The sequence below is a fragment of the Varroa destructor genome, unplaced genomic scaffold (assembly GCF_002443255.2).
Source record: "Varroa destructor unplaced genomic scaffold, Vdes_3.0 BEIS01000007.1, whole genome shotgun sequence".
NCBI classification, from domain to species: Eukaryota; Metazoa; Arthropoda; class Arachnida; order Mesostigmata; family Varroidae; genus Varroa; species Varroa destructor.
Window position 1 is genome coordinate 34,836,900 of NW_019211460.1, and position 16,024 is coordinate 34,852,923.

Genomic DNA, 16,024 nt, shown 5'->3' on the forward strand with positions numbered 1-16,024 from the left:
CCGTTGATTTTTTGAAAAATTTTTATGTAAATGTTTTTCTTTTCACTTCATCAAAGAAAACGTACCCTAGTAAACGAGCCAAGCATATTGTTCGATCGACTAGGCGATGGAATATACAATTTTGTTCTGTTTATTCTTCGTGATATACAATCGTATGATACAGCGGGTAAAGCATATACACACAGTCTATAGCAATGCAGTCTACACGAAGGATAGGTCGTTTTCAGTCGTTACGCATTTGCATTTGTCACTTCTCCCCAGGAGTTACTGTTCGAGCGGACTGCAGTATACTTTTTAATCCATACAACAATACGATTCTATAACTATCGTTTAAATATATGCAGATATCCACCGGCGCTTCACTGAATCGCGCTTACGTCACATGCCTTGTTTTACTAATTATTTAAGTAGGCCAAGGTCACACGCAGCTAAAGCATTCGTGCATCATCTACTTAATACATTTACAGTGCGATGAAACTTTTGAGAAACTCGAAATTCTTTCGAATATGACAAGCAATATTTCGTAAGACTTTCCTACAATCACATGAGAGGGTGTACGATTGCCTGTAGTGCATGATTTCAAAAGGACATTAGATACCATCATATCCGATGTATTATATATAAACTGAATATTTGTATATATATATATATATATATATATATACAAATGGCCCCTAGCAGTGGTCTACGTACACGCTTAATGTCTTTGAGCATCGACGTATTTCGAGTTGGTCTAGCTACGCTGAAGGTACAACCTCAGAAAGTTTTTACTATTCTTGCGAATAATATATATATATATATATATATATATATATATATATATATATATATGGCGCTCGAATGTTTTGAATAAAAAATACACAATTGGATTAAGTAATCAAAAGTTAATTCGTTACAGTTTGTACTCCTTTTTTTGGCGCTTTCTTTAATTTCGATTCCAGTACATAATAGACAAAGTACATAACAGTATTATTGCCTGTAATAAGAACCCCATCCTCCTGCAAAATGCCCACCTCCTCTATACTGTCCATAGCCCTGTTGCGGTCGAGTTTGCCTCGGACCCCCAGCAGTGCCATATGTGTTACCTTGGCTATAATACGACTGATAGTGCTGATGGTGCTCGCCCCTTTGATGCATTGGTGTCCCTCGTTGTTGTTGGTGATAGCCACTGGCGCCACCTCTGCCCCCACCACTTCCATACGAATCTGTGTAGTAGCCACCACTCTGTCTGCCGCCGTAACTGCTGTACCTGTAATCTGCTTGGTTTATCCCCGTAATATAGCTACGGCCACCGTTACCACCTGAAAAGCCACCCCCACCTCGGTGATGGTATAATCCGCTAGGCACCTCCCCTCCTTGATTTTGATAGAAGTTACTGCCCCCGTGCTGTTGGTACCCGTCGTAACCGCCGCGGTCTTGACCACCACCGTGCCCGTAATTCTGAGGTGGTCGAATATTGGCATAGTGCTCCACCATGCGATGACCGCTTTGAGCGAGCTGTGCCCTTTGGTTGCTTCTAGCCATTCCTGCTTGCGGTCGCCATTGACGAGGTTCGTTGTCCACAAGATCTTCTGGACGAAGCACGCGTTCAGGATCTTTCGCACCCGGGAGCTTGACAGCGGGATAGATGTGATCGTCGGGGTAGACAGGATCTCTCCATCGAACAACAACAGCCACGTTATTTGGAATCGGTTGACATGCATGAATCGGGCTCAAGACTTTGCCTTTTTCCGCTACGACCTATAGATGCGTTTCGACATAAAAAACAATCGCGGGAAATATAAAATGGATTAAAAGTAAGGCAAATATGCGTTCAAAATGGAGGTTTTTTTTTACCTAGAACAAGATCGTAAAATCACGACATTTGCATAGCACTGGCCAATGACCGTGCATGAAGTCTAGAATTAACATTAAGTTGATTAGTGAAAGCCATAACGATGGCTACAAGGTTGAGCGTGCGCACCTCACAGCTCACCGGCTGAAAATCTGCTAAGGACAGAAACTACTCAGGATCGAAATGAGTTAAATTGCATAGTTACACTTACTTTATCAGTAGTTAAGGCTGTTCCTGCCATACCGTTATACGACTCAGGCGGAATCGCGTGCTCCACTGTATCATTGAGCATTCGCTGTGACTTATTTTCGTAAAGGCCCCTCAAAAATGCGTATCCCTTATGACTTTTCCGTAGGAACAGGTAGTTGTCTCCCCTCGCATTACGACGCCGTTCTTCTGGTGTTAACTGGTCATAAACCTGCAATATAAAATGTTTATTAACTATCAATTTAGCTATCATGTACTCGCTAGTATTAGAATACCTAGTTCCCTCGAAAATCACCGAGCTGTGGATCGAATATCACGAATTTTTCTGTTTTCAGTTCTCCAACATCTATCCACAACAGCTGTTTTTCTTCTAAATGGAGTTAACAGTGTCCACGCGTTGTTTGAATTATGGAGAACATTTTCAAAGTGTTCAGGTTGCCAAACTTCATGTCTACTCACCGTGGCAACCGTTTCAAGAAGCCGTTTTTCATCGACGAATGGAAGCAGCGCAACGCCCATCCAGGCAGCTTTTTTACCGTTAAGATCTATTCGAAAATCGGTTGGGTAAAAGTCGATAATGGGACTTTCAGGATCTTCCATCAGATCACCCCACGGTTCAGGCAAATGCTGTCGACTAGCGGCTGGAAATACGCTCATCAGTTGTTCCATTGGGTTGAAGGGTTTCGTGCCTTTCTCAAAGCTTATCTTTAGATCTCCGATTTGGCTGAAATCTGATGCAAACGGAGCATAGTGATAAGGAAAGAACCACTTCCACGACGCACAGCCTTGAAAGTAGTAATGAAGGACCCAGCATAAGCCTTCAGCATAAGACGCAGCCACTTCATGTCGAAATGATAAGTTTTCCGGAGAAACATCAAATTTACTCTCGTAGTACCGCTCCTTCCAGCCGACCTCCCAAAGACGAACCTCGTCCTCCGGTTCCTCCTTTTCTTCATTGAGTTTGCGTTTCTCGCCTCGGTTTTTGTCCTCGCCCTCGGGCTGTAGCATTAACTGCAAATCAGCTCCAGTGTGAAGTCCACGAGAGAACTCCATGGCTTGACGCCGCTGGTTAAACACCTCATTCCTGAAACAAAGATAAAAGTGACTTCTAGGAGCTTGTATGCCTAGCTAATTAAAGGTTTGCCCTCTACAAGTCGGCTGACGACAAACTAAGTCCACTATCAGTTTGTCAGGTAATATAAGGCTCCTCAAAATAGCCTCATTTCCATTTGTGTTTTATTTCTATTTTTATTGACAAGCGTTAACCGAATTATAACTACGGTACCTGGCATCTGCAATGGCGCTTGGGCTATCATTCAAGGCTCGAGGCGCAAACTGTCCCGCGCTCAGATAGGCCGGCTGTGCGTACTCTTGCTTTTGCATCGCTTGCCGCTCTTTCTGACGCCGCTTAAATTTCTCTTCATTGATTTGTCTTTCCCGAAAAATCTCATCTTCAGCCTCGCCCAGTTTCGTTAAAATCATGCAGCAATGTGAGATATTCGCAAAGCCATCCTGTGTAGTAGAGGATAGAATAACGTATTCCATTAACCATAGAACTCAAAACTTTTCAGAATTGTGCTGACAATTCTAAGTAAATCGAAGTTACCGTTTTTTATACAAATATAGGCCTATTTATTGTTTAAAGAGTACTCATCTTTGCTCATTTTATTACGAAAAAACTACCATGTACGGTCTAAAAAAACAGAGCTTTGTCATTTATTTAAAAAAACTGTAGTATTTGACGGGATTTGAAAAAGCTAAGAGATTTGAGAGATGTTTTTGCTAGTGTTTTTTACAACATTATGATTTATTAGCATTGCACACTTTGGGTCTAGAGACAATTAATTATGTGGTTCTACCGATTACAGTGGAACCCCAAGTAAACTTAAACACAAAGTATTTAAACTGACAGGCTTTAATGGCGCATAAGTCTACGTCTGATAATCTTCTTAAGCGCATACAACCTTCGTGAGATAGTCCTTCGTCTTATGAATAGTTTCCTTATAAATTCGTACAAGACGATCGATAGCACCTTCACGAATTTCAAGTGAAGGTAAATGTGGCAGAAAATCGTTACCAACGAAAAAGCACAAGAACACCCAATCGTCGATCGCCCTCTCCGTTGACCACTTGAATGGCAGGCCCTCAATATGCAGGTCTTTCATCAGGTACTCTTTCAATACATTTAATCTATAAACAAATTAACATAAAGAAAAAAACACGAGAATAACGTTGTAAGCTTGAAATCGTTCAGATTTCGAAAACTGAAAATGGGACTCGCAAACGTTGTTACGCGGAAGTGACTCACCGCCGAAGAGACGCCGGAGATTCTAGTGAGACTCAGACCATTTAGATCTTGGAGCAATAATATAATGAAATAGAGTTCCATTCAAAATTAACATGACTTCGAAGATCGGCAACGATTCTACGTGCAGAAAACATGTAGTACAAACCTGATGAATATAAATTCAGTTTCAGAGCCAAGCGGTTTCTCTATTTGAGCTTGTGACGCCACCTCTTTAGGTAAACCCATGCAATCTTTCATCTCATGTCCGAGTTGACCACATAACTCGCAAGGTTTTGGCTGGTTGGGTTTGAATTCCTCCCTATGGTAGCAAAATGATACAGGTTACTCATAGACTAAAAACCACTTTTATTATTTCTACAAAGAGAAATACAATTTGCCTAAACCTTTCTCCTTAATAAAACAGATTGCCTCCTATTAGTCGTAGTCAGTATTCGACTATCTACCGGATAATTGTAAAGTTGGGCTCGTGAGTCGCAAGACCAAGCATGATGAGGTCAGCGTCAGCCCCGCAGAGACAATGCTTTGTATTGGGATCGTGAGCAGGATTCGAACGCTGCTTACGAATGAAGTCCATGATTTTATGTTCGCCTTCCCCTGGTACGTTGGCATCGGATAAAATTACCTAGAATAAAAGAAATAGTAGAAAAAGCATAACAATCCTATTTTTATTGTCTGTCGAGTCCTAAAATGTTCACTATGATAATAATCACCTTTATGTTCTACGGTGTTAGTTCAACTTGTAACTTAAGCTTAAGTTTTACCTTTCAAATGCATAGTCGATCATAAAGATTTAAGCAGGCACAAACCAATAAGGCGACGATTGCGGCTAATGTTACATTGCATAAATTACCAATGTACGCCAACAGAGGCCCTAAAGCGACTCATATTGAGCGCTAATGCTATATTTTTCCGTCTTCATGTAGTTGTAGTATTACTAGAAGCAGTATTACATGTACGACATCCAATACCTCAATGTTTCTCCAACCAGGATCATTATTAAGTCGATCATGGATATAATAATGCAAGCACTTGGCCAGTCTGTCCATGAAAGGCGTTCCCGGCGTAATGCAGTTTGAGTCGAAGTGTTCTTCGGGTGCCTTCACTGGCGGCAAATGATAGCCTTTTAAGGTAAGTTCTGTCCTCAGTCGTGCCATTGCCTCTGCTTTTTCGGCAGCTTCTTTTGATGCTCGAAACCTGCAAAATATTAGAGTAATTCATTACTTTGCATTTCTTAGTTTAATTTAAAGAAATTCACCACATTGGATGCCCATCTGATTGATATAAATAACGAGATTTTGAAATTGTTCACTCGGAAGTCATCTATCCCTTGTTACAGATCACAGAATCTCGGATATCATTCAGTTGTCAGTTTCAACGAGAGATCAGTTGTGTTGTTATTTCCATAATTACGCGGAGATCATATCCGCGCTTTTACCTTCTAGAGCGCTGCTGGTTCATTTTAGCCCGCGGAGCGACTCCATCGATGGCCATGTACAACAGTCTGCGTGGCCGAACAATGCTGAATATACGGTCGATATACTCGAAAATGGCCACCATCATTTCGTCCTCGTTCCGAGGAGCAGGTTTGTTTTCTGGATGACAGCATGGATGAATAATTCCTGAGGGTATATTAGCACAATAGAGTAGAACGAAGCTAACGTTCGAAAACCTTGAAATAGCCAACTAGGACTATCAAACTATGGGGATGCTCCATACTTTATAAAGTTGTCACTCAGAACCACACGATTGTATATGTTCATGCGGAATCTTTAGTCGCTTTAATACGAGTTTAACTCAGTTTTAATACTCATTAACACAGGATGCTCAAAAACCAATATTTAAATGCTACACAATCAACATTATATTTTGCACAGCCTAAAATAAAATTAGGCGCCAAATGATTTGCAGAGTTGCTAAGAGATTATGGTCAATATATAATATATTATAAAAATAACTTGAGAATTCGTTATCACTTTTTTGATTTATTTTTGATTTATCTATAGATAAATGTATCTAACAAGAGCAAACACTTAAGGAGATTCATGGCATTGGTTTGGTCTCATATATCATAAAGGACTTAGGAGTGTTCAGTTACCGTTCATGTCCAAATAGAGGTTATCAAACTCGACATTATTCGGATTTGGTTTACTTGTGTCAACATTGACACGCGCATTGCCATCGACTGAATGGCCTTTCTCCTCGACACAGTGTACAATAATGTTCGGATATTTGCGAGATAGCCAACGAAAAAATGCCGGTACTCCCATTGCGGTATGCTTGAAGGCCGGAGCCGATGGGGTTCTTGGGCATAAATAGACGACACAAAATGTACGACTGGAGTTTTACACAAAATGGCGTATGTGAAAATTAATGAATAACAATTACTTGAATAGCATGCAAATCACTAACACCAGCCGCAATTCACGGCATCACGATAGAACTCCAGAACACGGCGCCAACAACAGCGATGATATTAACAGTAGTTGGTAATGGCGGACGCAAGCGTTTAACATCATATACATACGAAATGTAAATGTTTATATGAGCACATACCCTCTCTCATAGGCATTGTTTTGAGATGGCGACAATGATCTGTATTTAAGTGCGTAAAATGGAACACCGGCGGCGACGGCTAGCGTCTGATTGCAACTTATGACATTTTCATTACCACTCACAATTTTACTGATCGCAAGCATCAAAGAGCAATAGCAACCATAGAGATTTTAAAGTTGCCCCCACGTTGTTATAAAGAAACGAGTCTCGTCGCTGATGAAAGATTCACGTTACTGCATTTATGCATTAGAGCGATGTACAAACGTCGCTTGAATGTTTTTCTAAAAAGCCTAAAGTACCTTAATTCATTGACATCCATGGTGTGTATATACGGAATCGAATCCTTAAAAGCACAGACAAATATTTTATCTAGTACATATTAGTGAAAATTATATTAGTGAAAGTTTGGCAAACTCTATTGAAAAAAAAAAAAAAGAAACATGGCTCTACCGCGTGCATAAACTAAAAAAAAAACCCATTGTCCTTCTAATAGAGGACAAAAGAATCACAATAACGCGCCTAAAGTTGTAAACAGAAAAAAAAACTATTTCGATGTCTACTTGCTTTAACTCATACGGTTAGCATCTGCCGTCTACAAGATCCCCAACAGCAACTAGATTAACAAATATACATTAGGCATAGTCCGTGTGGGAGACGCACTAGCTATTTCGATAGTTACATGCAACACTTGGCTGCGTTGCAGCGGGATGAACAACTAACTCAAGAGGAAGGCCTGAAAACGTGAAGATAAGATAAAGCCCATCTTTGATTTGTGCTGCATCGTTTGAAATCACATAGAGACAGTGCGGCTGTTTATCATGATGGCATAGCGGATTTTATACTGTTAATAGTCAAAAAATACTTTTCAGTGGATTACTTAATTCAGGCCTATCAAATTAGTTAAAAATGTTACTCGAAATAGCACATAACCCTCATGGAGAATTTTCCTGCCGAAAATAGGTATATTGCTTAAATGTATGCGTAGCACCGGTTCACCTTAAGATTTTCCACACAAGATGTATCCATTTTTGCCCCAAGTACAAATTCTTGTTTATTCAAATATTTTCTGTCTGACGAAAAAAGGTCATATTGCTTTAATCGTTGACCTTATGAACACACAATTTGGGAATATACTGGTATTTTTATACCATATTGCAACACCTAGTGCACAGCTAAATGTGGCTTCTGAGTCTGGCTATCTACAGACCGATATGTCTGATAGAAGAATTTTCAGTTGACTAAGAATCTAAAGTTAACTTAAATTACTGAAGGAACTAATAAAAAAGTAATGTATGATTAATTATTACTACAGGTACACCAGCGTGGTGAATGAATTTCGGAAACATTAAATATGGTAAACGCCAAAACGTTAGCGGACTCGTGTTTCTGTATAGGAAACCTAATTATGGCCGTAGAATAAATCAGTGTTAATCTAGTTTTATTATAATATCATTAATAACGGTAGTATTATTTGTGAAGCTATTGCTGTGATATGTTTAACATTTATGTTTTTAGTGGGACGTTTTCGTAGAGCCACTACAATTAAGCACACTTGATTTTCACACTGTGCACGTATTTTGGCGCGAATTTTAAAACGGTGATTTTGTACCGGTCCCAGGCGAGTTCAGCAGTCACCGCAAAAAAAATCTATTAGTATAAGCGCAGTAATGAATACATTACGTTCATTAGAGTTAGTACTTCAAAGTCGAAACATCTAAAATTTCCTGTTGCACAGAAGTATCCGATCTATAGGGTATAAACGATCCTTTTACGATAAATACTGTTTACAATATCTGACGATACATCGATATTGCCTGTGTATGGAACCTATTTTCGCAATAATGCAGTGGTAGCGTGTTTGTATACCTGATTTAGGGACACCTACGAAAACCAGTCCGAACCCTCGTGTGAAGAAAATTTATGTTACACAGAATGCGAGACGTTTGAAGTAACGCCTAACGGTACCATTTGTGGAACTAGAAACATTACTTTTAGTGTCTGCAACTTATAAATTAGACAGTTTTTGTTATATATGCTGCCGCTGTTGTTCGTCATGTTAAACGGAATAAAACTTAGCTGATATTTTTCTTCTACGTTCTTCAATTGCTTACAATCAGCCAGTTCGAAAATAGAGCGAACTCTTTGATTGATTGCTATTATTATGTAAATAAGTTCAATACCGATGCAATACTTGATAGAAATGGTCATGATAGATTTTTTACAGCAACTGTTTGTTTCTGTGAAGGATCTACTCCTGGACTAACATATCCGATGTTAAAATACTTCACTCATCGGTACTTAAGAAAAAACAAAATGAGGAAATTTAGGTGTAACACGTAAGTCCATAATAATATTTTTGAATCTGTTTATGGAATATAGCCAGGTATAGCTCTAAAATACGAGCACAGTAAATTTTACATATATATATATATATACAAACGTTTGATTTCTTAAATTTATTAACCCTAAATTTATCATCGTGTCTCTTAAGCAAGCTTACAGTCGAATCGTCCTGGGTTGAATGGTACGTAACGCCACCATTGTTGTTGTGTTTATACTAGTCTCTGGAATAAATGGATTATCTATGTCAGTGTCTAGCACCTGAGATAAGACGAGCAATACTATTCCACTTGTGCCGTTGGGCATAGCTCCAAATGCTTCTTATGGAGGAAAGTTCGCACGGACAGGCGGTTGGGAGGTTACTGTTGGCCGACAGTCGCCGGGGCTATCACATTTTCCTTCTGATTATTATCACTCAAGTGTTCACCTGTGTACATCAGAGGCACCTCATGACTTTACGCCGGCGCCATCGTCGTTCTAATACTCACACTAAACAGCGGAGGGGAAGGAATATATATCGCCGGAGTAGAACGTATAAGAGATTCACTAAGAAGCGTATTTTCGTGACCTTTGTGTGAGCTTTGTGGAACTCCGCATGTGGCACAATAGAACCGCCTAAACAGGAAGGCAAGGGTATATAGACTCCTACCGATATTCCACGTCCATCCAGCTATCTGCCTTTGCTTACTGTTGTAAAAATTAGAAGAGTAAAAATAACGCTAGTACCCGACATCTTACTAACTTAATTACGAGATGTAAAAGCAAATTCCTATTCTATCTCATACAATCAAAAAGGACCCTGACAAAGATTTTGAAACAAGTGAAGCTTTAATTCATATGAGTCTTAAACCGAAAGACCCACCTAAGGTGCACTCATACACACTTATAATGTACATGTAAAAACCCTATCAGGTCAAGGTCAGCCCACCTTCAAAACTAATGACCTAGATGGATCGACCTCAAGCAAGACACTGCCCATGACCAATATAAATTTTAGGAATTATAAAGGTATAATAGGGACGATGACTTAGGAATGTTTACAACTGTAGGAGCCCCCCAACATTTGCAATCATCCGCAGCAGACGAAATCAAGAAAGGATTGGGAGCAGTTGACATTAAATTAAAATACATGTATAACATTTACTCTAATGAAATAAAAAGATCAATAATTATAAGTTTTGTTTTTATTTCTACCTCCAATTCCTCGAGGCTATCGCATTTATAACGATACACATTTTGGCGTAGGATTTGTGTCGTGGTAGAAGTATATTATTCCTTCCATATAGCTGGGATCATAAAAATTATACCACTTAGTGCAATTAACATTGGTAGTTAAATATACGAAAATATATTTTGAGTTAAACTCAGTTGATCCACCCTTATTGGATGTTATCGCAAATGTTAAGCTATCCATTGCACTTGATCTGGCCGTAAAAATCGTCCATTATTTCTTGGTGATAATTATCCCAGCATAGACTTCTATTGTTATAGTACATGGAACCGAATTTATCTGCAATTTTATACCAGCATTCAGATTTTCGGTTCCAATGGGTCCCCCAATTACAATTAAATTAGTCCTGTGATTGCGTTGCTCGATAGGGTTCGCCGGATTTTGAAGTTCCTTGAATCTCCTCTAGAAGTTAACAAATTGAGTAGGGTGGTTTTTAGCTACATGTCTGTATCCGTCACCAGGATGAGAATCTCGCAGACATTTCGTAGTTCCTCATTATTCTGTTGGGATTTACTGATGAATCCTCCTTCAAAATAGTTTCCTTCCTTTCTACACTATTCACTGGCAAGTTGATCTGAAGCTTTTGCTATTTCAAGGTGTGCACGCAAGCTAAATAGGGATTTAATCTGATTGGATTAGTATAAATACAAAATCCTCAAAATGCGGTATTCCGGTTGGACCAGTTTCGATTCCATAGATGAAATATTTAGAAAGTTTAGCGTTACTCTTAATTTACGAAAGCCCGCCTCTCGAGATAGTAGTGAAAATAGTTCAATTAAGAGGCTATGCTGATGGGAGTCTGCTACCTTAATAAGATAACGACCTATGTGTATGCTAGAGGTACACGATAGTAAAGAAATAATTGGGGCAGAGGGATCGGCCATTTGTTCGGCACACTGACAAGTATCCATGAAGCGCAAAAGAGTTGCCAATATTAGGCAAGTTTGAAAGAAAAGAAGCGATGGAAGAAATAGCAACCATGTGTGGCTTCGTAGTTCAGATAGGAACAGAGAGAAGCACTTTCAAAGCATTCAATTAACAAAAAAGGAAGCGTATAGAACATCGTACTTTTATATAACAGCGTGTAGCAGAACAATCGTTGCTAACACAGAGTACAGACGTAACACAAATAACACCTATTTATCTTCGATTATTATCGTCGATCAAGCTCTATATTGTCTTCACTACTTGTAACAGTTATAACATTTTCACTCATTCAAGTTAGGGACACGTGAGAGTGATTTTAGTTGGAAACCAGCCGTTTGAGGCCCCAGTCCCTAATGGCGTCACTGCTGGCATAACTCGAACGGGTACTTCCAACCATTTCTTGTTTACAACGTGTTCAATTAGCTTTTTCGAAGTCAAATTCGGCCTGTGGTATGCGCTTAGCAAGAGGACTATAAACGATATAATTCGAGCTTCTAGAAATCAGTTTATCGCGTACGAACGTATGGCTTTCGTACAAGCTCAAAACTGAAGCGCTCGCGTCTTTGAATCGATCGCAAGACAGGGCGCCTATCCGCCGATGGACGGAAACGCTACGACAGCCACGGATTAAACAACGCTCTGTGTTCGATGGTGATCGTATCTATGTGATAATGAAATGTATTTTCCTTAGTCGTAAACCGAAAACCGTTCTCGATTCATGTGCATTTGTCCAACGTCGACCAGGGAGAAGAATCATTGGAAAACGTTGGGACAAATTATGAATTTCGGTAAGCTTTTATTAAAGTCTGAAAATAGAAGATAAATTGATCGAATCGAATAGATACTAACTAAGGAGCCAATTTCAACTTAATTCTCATTAACTTTTTGCGGTATGTGAAATGCTAAAATCCGTACCGTGATCGACAGGTTATACTTTTGTTGTAAATGTTAATTTCCGCTACGATATATTCCGTACAAGAATAAGGATGGAGTCGTGCAGGTGGATGGGTTATTGGCAAACGTACTCGGAAATACCATAAAATCTCTTAACATGACGTTGATGATTATGGAAACGATTCACATATTAAAGCACTCGATCACTCAAGCTAGCATCATCTTGACAATTCTGAAAAAAACAGGAGAACAGTTTCTGTCACGTTAAAGTTCCCATCTGAAATATGGCCTGATTCTCCTAAAGTTATTAAAAAATACACGAGCAGACACAATGAAGAATCAATATAAATACTAAAGTTATGGTACTGATCGGCCACCGGCCCTCAACACTAAGCCGTTTATAAACGCACTAAGACAACTGTATGAGAACACACGCCGATGAACTTTTTTACGGGCTTTGACTGTCCAACAATTTATTTTAAACGCGCATAATTCAGTGCACTTTTTAGCTAAAATTTTTTTAGCTGGTTAGCGCTAGAATCATTCATTTTGATACAAAATTGGAGAGTACTCATGGATACGGTGACTCTGCCTCCTTCTACCCTCTGACGCAGTCAAAAAATTATTACAGATCAGTTTCTTTGCTCTGCTAGCTCCGTTGACCTGCCATCTTATTTTTTCCTCCCACCCTCTCCACAGCAGTTCAAAGAAGCATTTCTATTTGTGATTCTGTTATAAATACTGGCATTGCACAACACCAATATGTTCCATATATAAAAGAAATGGCATACAGTTGCTTAATTCGAGTGCGGAGCCATCTTGGATTGAGCCTGATAATATACGAAATTTACAGACGGTTCTATTTGACTATCAACCGAGCTATACCGAAGCAGGCTCTAGTATTTTCTACAGCCAAGAGCCGTCGTCGCTGCCTTGCTCTTCTTGAACGCTTTAACTGGCTCTCGAACGAAAAAAAATCCCTATCAGCCGCAGCTACTTGGTGCACAATCGTGAGCTGTACCGTGTCTCTGTGAATTTCTTTTGTACAAGCACACGATTTGTTTCTTAAGCATTTCAGCATTCCAGCAGCACATTCTGCACAACAAGATAGAAAACGTGTTTTCCTTCAAGGAATAGCGAAATGCATTGCATCCAGTAGTCGTCTGATGGATAGTACCTACGTATCACTGATCTATAGGCGCCTGATACATTTAAAAACACAATGCATCCAGAAATCTCATAAATTATGAGTATTATTATTAGAACAGTTACTCCGCTATGCTTCTAAGTAAATTTGCCAAATGAATTCAAAGCAACCTGCATGTCCATAGAAAGTACAGGATAATATTCAAAACTTTCGCATGATGAGAGTCGTAAGTGACTGCTGAGTTTGACACTGATCAAGCGTTTGAGTCACGTTGGCAATAGTGTTGTTCTTCGATAGTGCGCTATGGAGACAACAATGACGCGGTTTTTTTAAAAACAACTATAGAAATGTTGCGCAGAAGCATGAAGATACGACAGCATAATTTAGTATGACATGTAGATATACATATCTGTGCCAATGATAGTTAGCTATGCTCAGTAGCAACTCAGTAGTTTTCATGATTTGCCGAAATCGTTAACTATCAATAAGACTTTGTTTCATGCAAGCTAGAAATAATGCCGCCAATTTTCTGACTGAGGTAAAGCTTGATTTCCGAATACGTGGGTTTCATTTGAAGAACTGCAACGACAGTCGATAATAACAGCAAGTGCAAAACGCTCACAGTTGCTTTCCAACGACCCTTTCGCCCAGAAACTAGCAAGGCATACGTCTATCAAAGTCGAAATCAGATCCTATTTAGTTGCATTCAATGGAGCCCCAGCGCTGAAGACTATTCATGGAGATACACAAGATGATCTGGATATACCGAAACTGCTCGGGACTTGTATATGTGCTAGCAATCAAACGATAACAATTAAGGCTTGTGTCATTTATTTTTTGCCGTTATAGTCTTAGAAAGATTAGTTTTAAAGAACAGGTACGTTCTATACGATAAGGAACTGTGAAGGCAAAAAGCCTATGTGAACCTTGGTTGGTCGTAGTCCGTCCGAATGTTAACTTCTGTTAACCATATTTCAGCTATTTTGAAGGTTTCTATTTCCCCGATAAAATTCTTTAATAAGTTTTTTCTTTATTCGATCCTAGTAGCCTTTTAAAAAACAATCCATTTTTGTGCCTAAATTCGTGAGAAAGTAATATTAGGTACTACAACCAAAGGAAGAGCTTTTAAACACAAGAACTTACTCAGAGCAATTAGCAAATGACGGCAAAACCCCCTTATCCAACCTAATAGTAATGCAATATTACCTTTGTATTATATCAACATTGGGTACGCGGTGCTACCTACGAGCGGCGTTCGCTGATGTAACGATGAACGGCATGCTACGAATGGTTGTGGAGGAAGTGGACGAAGGAGATATAGCTAGCGGACCATTTACTTCTAGCGATATTATGAGTCGACATCCTCACGCTCCATCCCACGCGGTTTACACCTACGTTTCGATGTTTAGCAAAATACGGACGCAAGGCGCAGAGCTTCGACAATTCATTTGACCGCTACGTAAGTTTGTTTGCTCTCCAGTTCTACTGGCGTGTCTAACAGAAAGTTTTGCATCTCGTTCGATGAAATCAGTATTGATTAATATGACACTATAAAAAATACGGGTTTTTGTTCATAGGACGAATGAATTAGTGGTATAATCAGTTCTATAGCCTTCTTTCTTTCGTACCTAACCGTTCCGTCAAAAGGGTTCCAAATTAAATATTTAATTAACATTCAGTTTACTGACATTTAGCGTATACCTGTTGTTCCGAAAACCGTCAAATCAACCGGTAGTGGTAAGCTTAAAGTTGAAATACTTAACTCTAATGTCGATCCTTGGATCTGTTCGACTGGAAATGTAGACGCGTTTAATATCACTGGGTGCTAGTGCTTAATATTCTGGCTCGAGCAAGTAAGTACTCAGGCCACAGATTGTTTTCCTGTGGACTAACAAAACACGTAAGAATTTTGATTGGATTTAAACTTCAGGACCTGTTCTGTGCCTTTTCTTGTGGCATTTCAAGTTTGGCCTGGCTTCTAGTACAATTCATAATAATGATACTGCTCACGACTTGTTATCAAATTATCACGCTGCGTAAGGCTTTTGGGCCTAACCAATTCTCAGCTTTTACCTTTGTGCATGATGTTAACGATCAGATCGTATGGGGTACGGGGTCGGCCGTTATTTTATTCAATGCACCAAATAGAAATCACATATTACTTACATCTAGTTTCTTCATACCAAAACAGTGGTACTAGGGCTCTTGTCAACGAGCGTACAATAGCTTACCGTACTAGGTGTTACATAAAAGGTGTTATTGTACCTAAGAAATGTAAAGTTTGTTAGTTTTCTTCTGTTTTGTGATTTTTAGCATCGAAAAAAAAAGTTCGCATCCTACCGTTTTGTTTATAGCATTACTTGTTCTTGGACAGTCGTCTGCTGGTCAGTCCCGCGCAAATTTGATCGTTCAAGTGCCTACCATTGAGGACCTTATTAACAGGCCACATCTTATCATCCATATAATGAGAAATACTCCATTTGAACTGAGGACGAATGTAATAATGGTGCAGGGTGTTTATATAACGGTTACGTAATTAATTTTTTCCTAAATTTAAGCATTTAGGTTACCGTATGAGTATTG

At 39.3% G+C, this 16,024-nt stretch overlaps 1 protein-coding gene and 1 long non-coding RNA gene across 9 annotated transcripts; both read right to left on the bottom strand.

Moving 5' to 3' along the window:
- Positions 1-112: 112 nt before the first annotated feature.
- Rat1 (5'-3' exoribonuclease 2 Rat1) lies at positions 113-9,935 on the bottom strand. 6 transcript variants are annotated; one of them, XM_022814698.2, is made up of 11 exons: positions 9,504-9,935; positions 6,445-6,650; positions 5,785-5,968; positions 5,318-5,543; positions 4,793-4,971; positions 4,495-4,647; positions 4,006-4,231; positions 3,327-3,553; positions 2,501-3,125; positions 2,046-2,252; positions 113-1,740 (listed from the first exon to the last, which is right to left on the bottom strand). In XM_022814698.2, exons 2-11 carry the CDS (start codon positions 6,614-6,616, stop codon positions 970-972), a joined length of 2,970 nt encoding a protein of 989 aa, XP_022670433.1. In that variant the 5' UTR covers positions 6,617-6,650; positions 9,504-9,935; the 3' UTR covers positions 113-969. The 6 variants fall into 6 exon arrangements, with proteins under 6 accessions (XP_022670433.1, XP_022670428.1, XP_022670436.1 ...); XM_022814693.2 differs by lacking the exon at positions 9,504-9,935 and adding an exon at positions 6,903-7,175; XM_022814701.2 differs by lacking the exon at positions 6,445-6,650 and having other exon boundaries at positions 5,785-5,941; positions 9,504-9,927.
- Positions 9,936-10,411: 476 nt separating this feature from the next.
- Positions 10,412-15,854, bottom strand: LOC147754635 (uncharacterized). 3 transcript variants are annotated; one of them, XR_015317907.1, is made up of 2 exons: positions 15,782-15,854; positions 10,412-15,329 (listed from the first exon to the last, which is right to left on the bottom strand). It is a non-coding gene; the product is annotated as an uncharacterized LOC147754635 (long non-coding RNA). The 3 variants fall into 3 exon arrangements; XR_015317908.1 differs by lacking the exon at positions 15,782-15,854 and adding an exon at positions 15,707-15,752; XR_015317906.1 differs by lacking the exon at positions 15,782-15,854 and adding an exon at positions 15,515-15,654.
- Positions 15,855-16,024: the final 170 nt, after the last annotated feature.